The sequence below is a fragment of the Amblyomma mixtum genome, chromosome 3 (assembly GCF_055824585.1).
Source record: "Amblyomma mixtum isolate Tamu chromosome 3, ASM5582458v1, whole genome shotgun sequence".
NCBI classification, from domain to species: Eukaryota; Metazoa; Arthropoda; class Arachnida; order Ixodida; family Ixodidae; genus Amblyomma; species Amblyomma mixtum.
Window position 1 is genome coordinate 56,324,847 of NC_143014.1, and position 16,343 is coordinate 56,341,189.

The 16,343-nt window shown below is 43.9% G+C and overlaps 1 protein-coding gene across 1 annotated transcript in view; it reads right to left on the bottom strand.

Annotated features, from left to right (window-relative positions):
• Positions 1–729: 729 nt before the first annotated feature.
• The window catches only part of LOC149350269 (CD63 antigen-like), a 28,885-nt gene continuing 13,271 nt past the window's right edge, over positions 730–16,343 (bottom strand). Inside the window, exons 5-7 of the mRNA XM_089579265.1 lie at positions 15,716–15,820; positions 10,835–10,918; positions 730–1,714 (exon numbers count right to left, since the gene is read on the bottom strand). Coding sequence (XP_089435391.1) covers positions 1,652–1,714; positions 10,835–10,918; positions 15,716–15,820 — 252 coding nt within the window. The 3' untranslated portion in view covers positions 730–1,651. The remainder of the gene's footprint in view (positions 1,715–10,834; positions 10,919–15,715; positions 15,821–16,343) is intronic.

The window sequence follows — 16,343 nt, forward strand, 5'->3', positions numbered from 1 at the left end:
CGAACGCACCGGGAAAATGAAAACTATTTCCTTTGCCGTCAAGCATGTTCCTCCGCATATGTCGCACAATGTTTCCGGACGCGATTCCAGCGTCCGAATTATCCGCAACCGGAAGCCAGCGACCACTCAACACGCGACCCAATTAAGCTCGTCTTTAGCAAGATAACGCTTGGGATCTGTCGCACTGTCCGGGCGGTAACCCCGGGCGGCAGCAAGATCATGGCTGCCGCCGTCACCGCCGCCGCGGTTATCTGCGCGCCGCGCCGGCCGGGCGTACAGCTGGCCACGGAGCGGATTCCCGCGCTCGCCGTCATCCATCACGTCGTCAGCCGGCGCGCATGCAACGGCCGCCGCCCGGGTGACCAGCGTGCCCTTGGCGCTGCGCGCACCTGCGACGCCCAGCCGCCGGGAATCGCGGAGACGACCCTTTGTTTCGCTACCCTATCCTCAGTTGTCGACCGCTTCGGAGAACGACCACAATCCGGCATTGTTGTCCGAGGGGCAACGCACGTCACTCGCTGCCAGCGGCCCACGCGAAAGCCCACATGATTTATGGAAATCCGCAGAAGCGCACAATGTTGATCGATGCATCGCGAACGACGCCCGCACGACTACCCGACATGCAGGAACCATGTAGATGTGAGTAAGGAGCCGCACAGAGCAGTGTGCACTTGGCACAGTGCTTCCATCATTTGGTGCAGCCTCAACCAAGAACACATGAACAAAATGTCACAAACATTCAATGGCTTTACTCCACTTGAACAGCGCAAACATCATTCAATACAATGTTTTATTAGACACAGTTAAATAACGTATAGTATAGCAACAATACATACTACTTTCAACTACTAGTGGGTTTATGTAAAATGAAAGGTGATCACACAGATCAAACCTGTCAAAGCGTTGCAAAATATTGCAAAAAAAAACTTCACACCAATAACTACTTTGAGAGCACACATTCCAACAGGAATCTGAAGTAGCGTAACTAAAGTAAATTTCTGTACACAGAGGGTAATACATCATAATAAGTACAGAGCATTTGCGACAAGCAATAAGGGTAACTGGAACTACAACGCCACCTAACACTAACCCGCCACAAACAGTGGCAGAGCACAACACAAGTGTGGCATTTGAAATCCCAGGTAAAAAGCAGAAATGTCCATGTAGAAGCATCACGCTGCAACTAGTCCAAGAGAAGCACACCAAAAACCTACATTTTGCCTACACACAGGAAACACTAAGGTCATACCTGCCAAGTAAGTGTGGCTGCCTATAGTTTGGGCAATGAAAAGAATATTGACTGTGGTGAATGGGCACCCGTGGAGCCGGCCTTTGCCACACTGGGATGCCGGTATGCAGGATGCAAGCCAACAGCGCGTTTATGTACACTCTGCACATGGCGGTTTCCAAAATTTGTCCTGGCATGTAAGGCACGGAATGTATCCAAGTGGTTTTTGGGATTACGGGGGAGACTAATTTTCCAGCACTAGTGGACAACTCCGTTTTTGTTTTGGCACCTGCTACACAGAGCATATTTTACACCTTTAAGTGTGTATGCGTGCAGAAGATCAGCTTAACCAGGAAAGCATTGAACCTGATGACAGACTGGTAAACTAAAACATCACCAGAATCAAACTGTTGTGGAGTGACACTACACCACTTCGTACTTCCTGATAGCTTTGGCCAAGCAGCAACCAAAGACAATGCCAACAACCTGTAAAAAAAAAAAAAAAAGAGAATTCATAAGTACTCTGATGCTGACTAGTAATGTAGCACTACAGAGGAGTAGCAGAGCTTTCCTCAAACAGTGGATACACTGCCCCACACAAAACATTGAATGAGCTGCATTCATAACAGCTATAAAAATGCTGTGTTAAGGAAACTTCACACATGCTAACTAATGTGAACAATGAGTTCAAAAGAGCTTGGTCGAATAATTGAAGCAAAACCTGCACACACTTCTAGCAGAAACAACCGATGTATACCTAAAGACTCAAACTTCCTGCAACGGAAAAGTTAAAATTCCGCGAATTGAGAACAAAGGATCTGCAGAATTACATGAAAGAAATCAAATAATGCTTCAGAATGCACCTCTTGTTAAGTCCGAAGCAAGGTATGAACACAGTGCAATATTTTTTTTCTTTCTCCCAGAGCTTTTCAAAATTGCTTAAAGTGACCTCCACAATTAGGCTTGACAGCCACTAGGAGAAGCCAGTTTTTCAAAGGCCTTGGAGCAAACTGTGCAGTGTGCAAAAGGAGAAAGTGGCTATGGATATGGTAATAAGGTGGAGTAGGGAAAGCAAAGGAGGACAAATGGGTGCAGGATTGCCCAGCTCGAAACACTGAGCAGCAGCCGCACAGTGCAGCGACGGTGGCTGCAGCTGTGTGGAAGCCTGTGTGTACTAAAGTATCGGAGGCTTGGCTTTGCTCGATTGTAGTGAATGCATCTGAAGCAGTGCTTCTTAAATGTCAATGTATTCGCTGCTTCCATATTTTAATATGCCATCAGTGTTTTTTGCGGGGCCCTCTGCTATATCTGACCTGAACAGCCTTCTGACTGTTCTTTATGAATATTTCTTTTAAAGTTCAGAGTTCTCAAACTCTCTCTTAGCATTATATTGTGCAAATAAGGTACCAGTCATTTTTCCACCATACTATTGTTCCTACTAGTGTCTGTAACAACAATAGCATTAGATGAGATTGTGGTTGTCCACACAATTCTGCAAAATTGAATTCCAGGGGAAGCTAGTGGCCTTATATCACACCCAAATGCTGTGTCATAGGATTTGTTATGCAGGAGCATTTTGAACAACCTCACAGAAACCAGTATATCCCTAAATCAGTATTAGTATGCTGTACCCTACAATGCACCTCAGCTTACTTGTATCAACTAAAAATTGTCTTATACGCTGATCCAACTCTAGACTGAAGCAACGAATGCCCCTCAACGGAGAAATTCCAAACAATGGCATAGAACTATTGTCATGGCATCATGGCCAATTGCCTTGCACCTGCTAGCTACCTGTGATGCCACAATATACTAAGACAGTTTTTCTTGGTAATGAAGGGAAGGCTACAGAGGCGGAGCATCCGCAACTCATTCCACCCAAAATGGCTCAGCCACAGGATAATAGGCCTTGCAGCCTGGTATGCTGTTCTCCCTGCAGTAACTCCAGTCGCTCGAGCAGCTGGCACCATCTATTGAGGTTTCTAGTAACTAGACTTGCCTAGCAAATTTGTAATCAAGAAAATTTTTCCTTGGCTCTCAACACTGAAAGTTGGCAGCTGTGTTAGAAATGCGCCTTAAATAACAAATACTGGCAGGATAATATGTTTTGAGGGAAAGCTAATAACTGCAAGCAGGGACTACAGTCCGCTGCATACAAAGAGGAAGGTTTCGGCTCCACAGCTTCCGCACCACTGCCATAAGAAGTCCCGGAGTGTAGCAGGTGTAAGGCAGGTGATCACAACTTTATGACAACAGGACACCATTGGTTGGAGGCCTCCTACGAGGGACATCTGCCGATTCATTCTTAGGTATCCAACCGTTTAATACAGGACAAAACTCCAACAAGAAGGGTGCATACATAGCAAAGGGTTAATTAAAATAAACTGGCTGTTTGAATTAAGAGTTCAAATTGAAAGTTTGCTTCAACAGCTTTTACACTAAAGAAAGTATAGAAGTGCTAATGTGTCAAAGAAGTGGTACTTAAGGGGGGACATGGGTCTTAGAGCTTTTTTTTTTATTTACAGACCAAATGCAATGTATTCAGTTTTTTCAGCTGATTTCAAATATGCAACTTGTTTATTTCTAGGCCAATTAGTTCCTGAGATATTAATATATATCATGCCATTGTCTGCTCGAACAATAGAAAAAAAATGGGCCACCAGAAATTTAATTTTAATATGTGGGTAGATACTACAATGTGTGAGGAATGCAACTCTGGAAGCAGTTTTCAGTTTTTTGTCCGTGTGGACAAATGGGATTAATAGTTAGTTTCATGTGTGTCGTGTTTTCTGGCACTGTATGTCTGGTTAACTTACTTAAAACTAACTTACGCCCATTTGTCCACACGGACAAAAACTGAAAACTGCTTCCAGCGTTGCATTCCTCACATTGTAGTATCTACCCACATTGAAATTAAATTTCTGGAGGCCCATTTTTTTTCTATTGTTTGAGCAGACAATGGCAAGATATTATTAATATCTCAGGAACTAATCGGCCTAGAAATAAACAAATTTCATATTTGAAATCAGCGGAAAAACCTGAATAAGTCTACAGTTTCATTGCATTTGGTCAGTAAATAAAAAAAAATTATCTAAGACCCATGTCCCCCCTTAAAGCTCAAGCACACCGAACTTAGTTCAGCCTCAACTGAAAGCCCTTACACAAGTCATTACCAATCGCACTTCACTTATCGCTGCCTAGCTACAGTTGACACGGATTTGCAGAAACCCAACCGCAGTTCTTTTAGACAAGCCAAGGAGATTTTAAGGCATAACATTTAGAGTATCAACATTTATGTGTCAAAAAACAAAGGGCATCAAACAGATCGCCCAAGTGGCAAACGAACAGGATTGGTGCTCCTGATGGAGAATTCACACAAACCACTAAATACCGTAAACTGCCAGCACTACGCAGCTGCAGTTATACTGGCCAGTAGGTGAAAATGAAGCAACAGGTAAGAGAAGTATTTTCCAGCTGCAGTAATACCAGCACCAGGCACAAGCCTGAAGCTGCTGACCAAATAATTTATGAACATGAAGCAGAAACAGTACCATATAGCGTGCCTCATGCATTGTGCTATATGAAAATTCAAGTTATTCGTATGTATTCATTTTGAAAAGAAAACCACGCACTAACGGTTCAAAAAGAAGAGGCCCACAACAAAGCACACAACCAGCAACTGCAATTTTTATTGCAGAAAACAAGTTTATAAAGGCATTATTTGTGTTTGTCAAGTGGATTTGTTACACATAGCAACAGATAATCCGCAGTCAGTTGTTACCAATAAATGGATTGCACTCGTTTCAATATGATGGTTTATGGTTTATGGGAGTGTAACGTCCCAAAGTGACTTGGGCTATAAGGGACGCCGTAGTGAAAGGCTCCGAAAATTTCGACCACCTGGGGTTCTACACTGGCCTCAAGAATTCTGCCTCCATCGAAATTCAACTGCCACGGCCGGGATCGAACCAGTGTCTTTCGGGTCAGCAGCCGAGCGCCATAACCACTGAGCCACCGAGACAGCTTGCCTTCTCAAAATGAAACCACAAAACCAGTCAAAATAGCCGCTCTAGTATTCGTATGTCTTTCCTTGAAGCACAGTAGTGTTTCACACTGCCACTCTTAAGAGTGTCCTGCTACTGCCTGGCCACAACCAAAGTATTCTGTGCAGTCCCACCTCAGCACGAGAAACAACGTAGGAAAACTGCCCATTAGGTCACTTGAGCTGCTTGAGCCAAAATCCTCACAGTTCAAAGTAAGACTACACCAATTCACCCTGGATACTACTTTAATAAGGTTGTCCAGTGAGTCTAATGGATGTGTACACCAGAGTATGCAGAATGCATCGAACTTCAACATGCCACACGGCTTCAAAAGATAAACAAGATTTTTTGAAAGTTCGTCCCATCAGCACACAGTGCGCTAGACCCCAACAAGTTCATATGTTAGCCTAAGGGGACGAAATGCTCATTAGCAATCAAAAACATCCTCTAGCACAAGCCATTTAATTCAGAAAGCGCCAAAGCTGAAGAGGAGTACCGCCACAACTGCCACAAAGCAGAAAGAGGCCTACAAAGATGACAATGATACGGAAGAATACGAGGAACAAGGGTACTAGCACACATATGAAACAGTAGGGATACCTACTGCCATGAACCCTTGAACGACACGAAACTAGGTTGGCTAGCCACAAAGCACCACCATGCTAGGACTTAGGTCCATTCTTCTAGGCTCCCATTGGATGCCTTAGTGTTTTTTGTTTTTTTTCGGGGGGGGGGGGGGGGGGGGGTGTGACCTGCAAGACAATGGCTACATAATGCACTGCTCCTGGGATGGTCACCCTAGGCCTGGAGAAACATGCCATGAATAAAGCGAGTAACTTTGTTATGAAAGATGAAATATTTGAGGCTAAGAAAGTATCTCTGCATGGAATAATGCAGAACTGCGATACAGAAAGCCCACTTGCGACCAAAGTGGTGAAAGAGGTGCAGATAATGGATGCTTTCAAAGGCAAAAAGTTCCACCCTAAAAGAAAGCGACCACAGATGAGCAATCACCCACAGCTGGAAGCACTGACAATCATATCGATGCCTCAATGAAAGTTGCTAACAGGTGGAAGTGTAAATTTTGCTTCCGACAGCAAGTGAGTGTTGATCTCCTTTAGTTTATATCTTTGGTTCATCAAGTGCGTTATACAACAGCGTGTGCCTGTGTTCACCACGGGCAAGTTTTGCATCTGCTGGTACACTCATGTAACTTGCGATTTGGCCAGCAATGCAACTTGCAAGTGCGGCAAGGGCATCGTGTACATTGGCTGTCCCTTATGTTCTACACCTCAACGGCATTAGCAATTGCCGGAAGGGTCAAAAGAGCAAGAATTGGGAAAAGACAAAACGAGATCCACATGTTGGACTGGATTTAGTCAGTGAGCACATCAATGACAAGTGATTGAATCGCGGTGGAAGAAAGAGGCGATCCGACAGCAGCGCGAGGTGCGGCCAGTTAGTGCGACTAAAGCACTGTGCGGCCACAAGGGGCAGCACCAGTACAGGGGGCCTTACTTGCTCGTTTTGCTGCCGCTTCTATGGGCGCGCCCGGCACGGATGCTTCATTTCCATACATCACACTCGCCTACTTGAAATGACTGAATAGTTGGAGAGACATCCGTTTATATTTCTGCCCACATTCTCCCCATAATTCAACTCAGGGCTGCATGGGTGACCGCTGAACTGATAGTGCTAGCAGCTGCCTTCTCGGCGCATAGCTCCATTCGACTGCAACTTTCGAGGTTTAGAAGAAAAATTAATATAATAGTATTTATTGAAAACACCGAAGTGAGCACCATGTAACATGCACTGAGAAGGGTGCAACAGCACCAGATCAATAAAACTCTATACAGCTGCCAAAATAAGCAAGTTGTGCCGACAGTTAGCTGGAGCAAAGCACAAGTTGAAGGGTTTAATAGATTTCTGAATTGTATCCACAATGTAATAACCAGAGGAAACTTCGTAGTCACTTTATTTTTTACCATAAAAAAAAGTAATGTCAAACATTACAAGCAGGTCGCTGATATTGTATAAGACAACCAACATATTAAGACTAAAATTCAAACAGAAAAGAAGCAGAACAAAGAAACATAAACATCGCATATGTTTGGCTTCTCTGGCAGACTCGTGTACACACTGAGGCAAGTTTGGGTCCTATCAACTATCAATGAGCTCACACTCTGTGCCCTTTCGCCAAAGCTGCTGCGCAGCTGAACGGTTTTGCATTACTACACACTGCTGGACATATGAAGCCTCGTAGAAATCACTCAAGATGGGCCCTGCTTTGATTACTCGAAGGTCAGCTGTTTGAACATAAACCATCTTTCACATCTCACACCTCAGCTGAAAGCTTCGCGAGCATTTTTAAGTTGTGAGAGTTGCTGCTGACAGATCTTTGTTAGCTGAATGGTCGCATCCTCACTGCAAAATTTTAATTTAGGAAATAAGCTGTTAGATCCACCCTGTGCTCAGCGCGTGTAAACTCAATGTGATGCAAGCTTCTCAGGAGTGGTGAGGTTGTACATGTCAGGCTTTGCAGCATGTTTTTGAAAACTTCGACTCACGTAATCACTGTCGGAATGCAAATAAACAAAAGATTCAAGACAGCGGATGAAAGCACATCTCTACAGTCGTAGCAGAAGGGTATACGAAATGGTCTTGCCCATTGTTGTATCCCTGTAAACTAAGCTACTGGTCGCCCACTCAGGGATTGCTATTAGCAGCATGTCGTCATAAAACAGCTCTTCAAACTGCAAGACAGAGCAATAAATCACTGAGCGCCTGCGGTGCCCACTTTAAGGCATCTAGGTGGAGAGCACCACTGCCTAGCAGACGACGCGTCTCTCTGCAGTAGAAAATTGAAGTATCTGCGCAGCGAGCAGTATACAAGCTTCTACCTGCTCACAACTAGGTGGTTAAATAAAGAAAACAGGAATATATCAAGGTTAGGGTGTTTGAATGCTGACTGAGGCTGCAAATTTCCGCGTGTGTGCCGCTGCTCCATAGCAACGGCAGCAGAATATGCGAAGAGGATAAAGACAGCCCCTTGAGCACTTGCGGCCCCTAGCGGCGGTACTCAATTCCAGTCACACTAAGTGGCCTCTCTCTCATCACAGTGTGACCGCACCATCGGAGCACCTCTTTCTTCCACCGTGGACTCAATATATGCACAAAGCTGAGGATGTGCATTGTGTTTTTGTCTAAACCCCAAATGAACATGCGTTTCGTTACAGTGGCTTGATTTCGCACGTGTAGCACAACACTACTACTGCTGTGACAAATACAATGCTGGTGAGACAGCTGTTCATCAAAACTCTACCCAACCAAATGTTAATGTTGAAAGGATCGCAGCAACTGTAGAATAAGGATAAAAAGGAAAGTCACCACTTTCCATGTGGATACGACAGGCACCACCCTGCCCTTCAACTACAGTAGCAGACATTTTTCGGACTCCACTAATTCGGACTTGCACGACATTTAGGACTTCACTGAGGAACCGTCATGCACCTCATAGGAACCCGTAGATTTTCACAACTGATATTGTGGACACTGTAAAGTCCAAAAGTTTACTTCTTCAGACTAAAATAGATGCCGACAATACTGCGGAGATCACTTTTCAATTGAAAGTTCTTTTTTTTTTTTTGCCCGATAAAGATGCAAGAGGGCATCCCTAACAACCGAACTGTTCCCAGCTGCCGTGAAAGGAACCATCTTGGATTCGAACGGATTCAGCGAGTGCCATGGCAGGCGCTGACGCGAGTGAATCAGACTGACTGGCTTGGATAGGCTTTATTGGTTCTCTATTCTTGCCTTTAGAGATAATGGCATGGTCTGTGTTGCCATCGAGATGGCCGACAAAGAGCGCTCGATCGCGTTAAAAACGGGACAACGGGAAAGCTGCAGCACCCGTCACAGCTTGGACGATGTGCAGTGTGGGGCAGCAGATGTGGGAGGAGGGATGGGAGGGAGAGGAAGTGTGCCTTCAGAGGTGCTCACATCTTCCTGTGGGGTACCTATCAGTCTGTGAGCATTGTTGCCCATACAAACTCACTGTTCTTGCTTCACGCAGCGTGTGCATTCGTTGGCAGCAGACCTGCGGCCACGTCACACTGTCTGGTATTGTGATGCGATGTGGTACACACAGGCGTGAAAGCACGACTGTGGCTCAGATACAGTCTAATATCGCTTGCAAGCGGGACATGGGAAGAAGCGAATTTCGAGATTTTTGAAGTCTTATTTTCAAAGAAACGCATTTTTTTTTTACGTTCACGGATCTTCCGGATTTTCCGGGCCTTGCAGAGATCGAAAAATCTCTTACTGTACTGAACGAATCAGTGGGCATGGATGACAATGGATATTTTCAGTCATCTGTAGTAAGGTTCAGGTAACCAGCACGCTCTACCAAGCAGCGCAAGGTACTGTGTATTTCGCATAACTGTAAAATTATTTTCGCATTAATTAATTTCGCATAAGGGTAAAATTATCATCCTGGCTCTCATAGAACTTGAGTAATAGGGTACTGAAGCTGCCACTTCAGAAACAGGAATACACACTTTCCTTCTCATTTCTGAAGCGACAACTTCAAAACTCAAACTCAAGTTCTATGATAGGCAGGAAGACAATTTTACCCTAATTGTATTTCTTGGTGTCAAGAGAACCCAATGGCATACATTTCAGCGAGTTTCACGCATCAAATTTCTTCAAAACTCTCCGCAAAATACTAGCATGAAAAGTGCACAAGTGCTCAAGGAATTGTTTTACATGAAATTAAATGACTTTTAGAATCAGCACACAAAAATACATACTCCCTGAAGATTTCGTAACTGTGACTTCATTAATATTTTTTTTTTCAAGACCAGTGTCCCCCTTAAGTGTAACCAAGGGCCTTCAACCAGAAATTCAGCCTGCTCAGCAAGTACAGGGCAACGTTTTGGTGCTCGAAAGAATGAGTCCCAGTACGACACAGAATGAGAAATTTTTGAGAATTTGAAAAGGCTAAGAATGAGTAGATGCTTTTGTGCAGGCATAAAGGATTTTTGGGAACAAATGAAGAATGGGTCCTATTCTACACAATGCCCTCGACATACACAGTGCACAAACATCAAGCATGCATTCCTAAGAGGACAAATGCGTTTTGGACGCATCACTGACTACCTGATTGTATCCAAATACGATACCTATGTTTGATAGTTCCACATGGATACAGCAAAAAAAATCGGGCAAAGAACGAACCACATCATAATATCTAGATATCTCTACTAAGTCTCTACATTAGGCTAATCGACCAGCATAAAATCTCTTTTACCAAAACTATTCCCACAGCTGCATCATGCTTAGTGTTCCACGGAGAACTACGAAACAGACAAGGAGAAAAACACAGACTACCTCCAATGTCTTGCTTGCGTTTGCCCCTTTCTTTCCCATGTCTTGTCTGTTTTGCTCAGTTTTTCTTGAAATGATCACTCACCAAACGGCCCAACTAAACTGTTTTCATAGCCGTTCCACCTTAAGTTTGGAGGTTACACTACAGCAATTCTGAAGGGGATTACCCAGTTCTTACCTCAATAAAGCAAATGACAATGCCAGCCACCCCAACGTAGACAATCTTTCCATTGAACTTCTCCAGAAGCACGTCAATGCAATTCTGAAAAATAAGAACAGATTTCAACATAAGAAATTGCTCACAAATTCTCAGTGCTACTCAGTTGCAACAAAAAAAAAAATGCAACTACAAGCCATGTTTTCAAGTGAACTGTTGATCAAAGTTTCTTTCCCTGTAACTGAAATAATGGGAATGCACCTTGCAGCTTGCTACATATTTGGATGTCCCCCTTCCCTGATGCTATCTCTGATGCTAGGGGGGATCACTTTAACATGAAAAAAGTAATAAGAGCATCACAAAACTCCTTGGCTCCACCTTTACACGGCAACAGGTGGTAGACCACTGATTCATCAGGTAGGTGGTGGAGCAAAACCTCAACGAAGTAGCTAACGTACAAAAATTTATATTTCCCCTGGAAGTTACAAGACCCTGAATATTCACAGGTTGCTCTGAATTAATATAAGACTACTTGGCTCGAAAAACAACTTTCACAGAAAGTAAAAAAAAAAATTCAAAGCGAATGGCACAGGAACGAGATGGCATTACCCCTGGCCCATAGTCTGCACACAGTAATCAAGACTACCCGGGAAGTATCTGCTTTCACAATGCTTAAGATCTTAATCCATTTTAACATGCAAAGCTAAATCTTCACTACAAGCTATGTCACACTGGAGGCCTCGAAATTAGCTTAAACCACACAGGATTCTTTAACAGGCATCAAACTTTGCATCCAACAAAATCTGCCAGCCACAGCCAGGAACTACACTCCATCTAGTGCTTAGCCACAAAGCACAGCTGCTTGGCAAGCACTGCAGGTGTGCATGCCTGGCACAAATATGGCCACTGTGGATTTTACATTCTTTCAAGCTGCGCTCTTCACGGTGATCACAAAACAGACTGGAAAGCGCTGCAGTCCACTATAAAATGTACAGCATCCCACTTTATTACGGAATATAAACTTCAATTTCACAATGGAAATAGATCTCAAAGTAGGAAATCCTAAAAAAAACCTCTTGCAGTACAACTAAGTTACCACCAATTAGACATTTGGGCATGGAAAGCCTCCCATAACACCTTGTACAGCAACAACAAAAATATGGCAACAATAGTTACAGCTCCTCTTTAATACATTTCTGTGCAGCCCTTCAGTAGCACTTACAGGCACCACGGTCTTGTACCACAGTCTTACAATCACCACAGAGCCTTTTCACTGGATATAAGCAGAGCAGACAGAGTTCATGTTTAACTTCTGACCATGGGCCTGTTCAACATACAAAGGGCTCATTTAAAACTGACTGACGCATTAAAACTGTTTGGCCAAAAATTTAGAAAGTATTTCTCATTTCAACACTTTCTAATGACTCACATTACAAGGCCAAAAAGAATGGTTAGTTCACCTGTTGCTGCAGCGGCATCGCAGTTAAAGGTGCACTGAAGAGGATTCTGAACATGTCTTTTTGCCACGGGAACTCGATCCACACGTTCCTAGCATTCTTAGAAACAGTGGCTTATTGCCCTGTGTGGCCGATTTCCCCAATTAAAACGAATTAACGTCCGGCTCCCGCCTTTATTTTTTAATTCTGCCTCATACGGTGGGCGGAGTCAACCAACGAGTGGAGTGCCTTTCACCCAGCTCCGTGGAGGCTTTGCTTTCGCTTTATTATGTTTTTTAGGTTTCCACGAGTAAATAGTTTTATTCGCAGATAATATAGCCGCAAAATAAGCCCGAATAAATAAAAGTATGCGCGGACTATTTGCTACTACGGACTACTACGTATTACTCCGCCGATGGCAGAGCAGCAAGCCGCCACGGGACTGGGTGAAAGGCGCTCCACGCGTAGGTCGAGTCCGCCCACCGTACGAGGCAGAATTAAAAAAAAAAGGCGGGAGCCGGACGTTAATTCGATTTAATTGGGGAAATCGGCCACACAGGGCAGTAAATCGCAGTTTCTAAGAAAGCTCGGAACGTGTAGATCGAGTTCCCACGGCAAAAAGACAAGTTCAGATTCCTCTTCAGTGCACCTTTAATAATGGTGGCACTGAACACAGCTCATACCCAAAACTGGCTTGTTCATGACATTTTAACTCATGCATCAGCAACGGCCGCAGCAAGAAAAAAGACCAGTTTCATAGCCAGCTAATCAATTATTTTGCAGCTAAAATGGAACACCCCAGATGCAAATTTCTGGTTTCGGTTTTGTGAGATCTGCAGGGGGGTTACAAATTTGGCTGTAGCTTTGTAACAGAGTTATTCTTATAGTTCATGCAGGAGTGAATTGGCAGTTCAATGAAACAAAGTGGGAAGAGTTGAATTTCATCAAAAGGTTGAGTTTTAAAAGTGGCCTCATACCTTAAGTACCGAAGAACAAAAAAAACTTCCCTCATTCACATTCCTGACGTTCTTTTCCATCTCCAGGCAAAGCTTGCGAACTCAGGTTTGTGCAGTTTTTAACTCGTAATAGTGCATAAAATATGCCATTTAGAGGCGAGCACATTTCAGAGCTAGGCCAAGGATCACAGCTGGTTTGGACTTGTCTGAAGGTGCAGCTCTCCAGCTTTCCCATCAAGTCAATCATTTGTGTTGCTTCAGAAATAAAAAATTCTAGAGCAGAAATGGGACATCGCCTCGCTACTAGCCACCTTGTGTCAGGTAATGAAACCAGCATCAACTTCCATAGCTCGTTAAATGTGTTGCCATGCTAAAAATCCCCCAGGATGCGGATTTCCCACTAACTTCATTCACCTCAGTGTTTTTGGCAAGCTTATCTCAATGCCCACATACTGTTTAGAAGTGGGTGACATGTGAAGTGAAATTTCAGCTTTAATTTAATTCGAACATGAGAGTAAGTGATATCCAACACCGGAAATACAGAGCTCAAAAGGAAACAAACTTTCTACACAAAAGACGCTCACTTATTTCCTTTTCTGCAAGTTATTCATAACACCAAACACTGCAACCAAGATCGAAAAAGGACAACCATAGTTCTCGACAGAAGAACAAGAGAATACTGATCAGAAGGGACGTCAGGCATGGAGACAGTCTCTCCACTGTTCACTGCATGCTTACAAGAGGTATACAGAGGGTTCAAATGGAAAGAGCAGAAGAGCTAGGTATAAGAGTTAATAAAGATAATCTCTAAACTCAGATTTGCTAATTGCTAATTGTTGTGCTAATTCCCGTGAAAAATAAAACTGAACGGCCGCAGCAGCATCAGCCGGAGAAAATGGCGCCCGCATCGCCGCGCGCTCCTCAAAAGCGAAAGCTGGCACCAACGCTTCGGCCAGTTTCGGTTTCGTTTTTTGCGACAAAAGCAGCAGTTATGAGTCTGACAACGATGTACAAACATCTGATTTCAGTTTCAACAGCGAGACTTCGTCTCAGGGGCATGGAACATCAGCACATACTTGCATAGAAGTTTTATTTACGTTCGCTCTGTTTCCTGCGGTGCATGCGGTTTGTAATTGATGAAAGTGGTTTATTTTTCTGCTTCAGGGTCTTCACAACGTATGGCGAAGACAGTTTGCCAAATGCTCAAGGTTGCATCGAGTTTTTCAACAGACGAAAGCCAGGTGTCCATATCGGCGCATCGCTGCAGAGTGCCACTCAGATTTGCTCAACCTGTCAATTTTTTTTTTTGTTCTTCACGGCGGAAGTGATGAAGACTGTGTGCGAAAACACTAATAAGTATGCATGGACGAAGATTTTGGATAGGCAAACATACGCTCGACGTGACGGCTCATGGGAAGAGGAATCCGTTGGAGAGGCTGAAGTTCATTGAAATCATCGTATACATTGAAATTGCTGACCTGCTGCAACTGTCACTATTGAAATACAAGAAAAATCTATTCTGGCCTTCTGTCATCAATAATCATTTCCTGAAATTGGTTTTTGCTTTGTTTCTTTTTTTGCACGTAGCGGACCCGGAGGATTCAGTGGTGGCAGCATCTACTGGCAAGACTTGGAAAGTGACCTGGCTTTTGAACCACATCAATAAAAAACTTCATCCATCCTGATGTTCTAGAGCTTGCCTAAAATGCCAAATTTAATCAGCTGGCTTTCAGGGAGCAGCTCATTCAACAAACCTTTGGGTATGATCAGGTAAAAAGTCCACGCCTCTGATCCTCCCATAGAATCCATTCGTCCCCAATTAAAAAACAATGGAAAAAAGGAACTGCAAGCTCAGCTATCAGAACAAAACCGGAACAAAGATGAAACGCCATGTGAAGCACCTGTCAAGTCTGCCTCTGCTTCCCATCTTCAACTGATTGCTTTTCACAGTGGCACCAGTCATGACCCCTGACTTGACCGGCCATGGAAAGAGCAACAATTTTTCCTTACAGCTGAAACTAGGAAGAATGACAGCTATAAGCATATGCAACAGTTTGTATATTCCAGTTTTCCTCTAATCAAGTTCTGGCTTAGTGCAGACGGTAATTTTGCTTTGCTACAGTCATTCACCATGCATTTTGCACTAGCTCTAGGTCCATAACTGCCGACAACAGACGAGAGAGAAGATAAGCAATGGTCTAAGTATGTGCAGGAAGACCAGGAATTAGACTCGCGGGGAGAAAATGGGAGCAATAACCAAAGAGTCAACCAATGAAGTTTTCATGGGCGGGGGCAGCAGGGAGAGGAGGAGCGCCATTTTTAATCGCCAATATCTTCAGTTTTGATGACGCTAGCTCAAAAATCCTTGCAGTAGGGTAACATCTGATGGAATGCCTATCGCTCACTTTCTTTACTTAGCCTCTGAAAATGTCATTTCCTAGTCCCTTCAATGAATGGCTTTTATGCACCCACAAGAGACCGCAGTTAGTGTCTTGAACTAGTTCACATACCTCTTTGTAAGCCTTGTCCTTTGTGCAGTCCTGTGGCTTCTCGGGGCAGCAGGATGGTGGCAGGACATCATAGTCCGCAGTGCTGTTGGCACCACAGCAATGCAGCTGTAAAAAGCAGCACGCAATGAGATCACTTCAAATGAACACATTTATTCCAAAACAACAACCAGTTCACTGCAAAGCCTGGAAGCATGACAGGACACATGCTCCATGCGCTGAAACAAACAGCAAAATTTTGTTCCCAGCTGTACAAGCCTAAAGCAAGCGCTGTACACTTCAGCAACAGAAACCACACTCTACGAAGGTCACGGATACACATTAAGGGTTGCAAACTACACAACCACAGTTTTTTCAGCCGCTCAAAACTAATGCCATTGTCGACTGACAAATTGTAAATTACAAATTATTGCAAATTATAAAAGCAACAGAAGAGCTATGAGAGACACACAGTGAAGGGCTCTGGATTAATTTAGACCACCTGGGGTCCTTTTGTGCATTAACATTACACATAGAAAAATTTCAGTATTTCTCCTCCATCGAAATATGGCTGCCGTGCCCAAGATCAAACCCGCAACCTTTGGATCAGCAGACGAACATCAAAGGCACTGAGCCTCTGCGGCAAGTAATG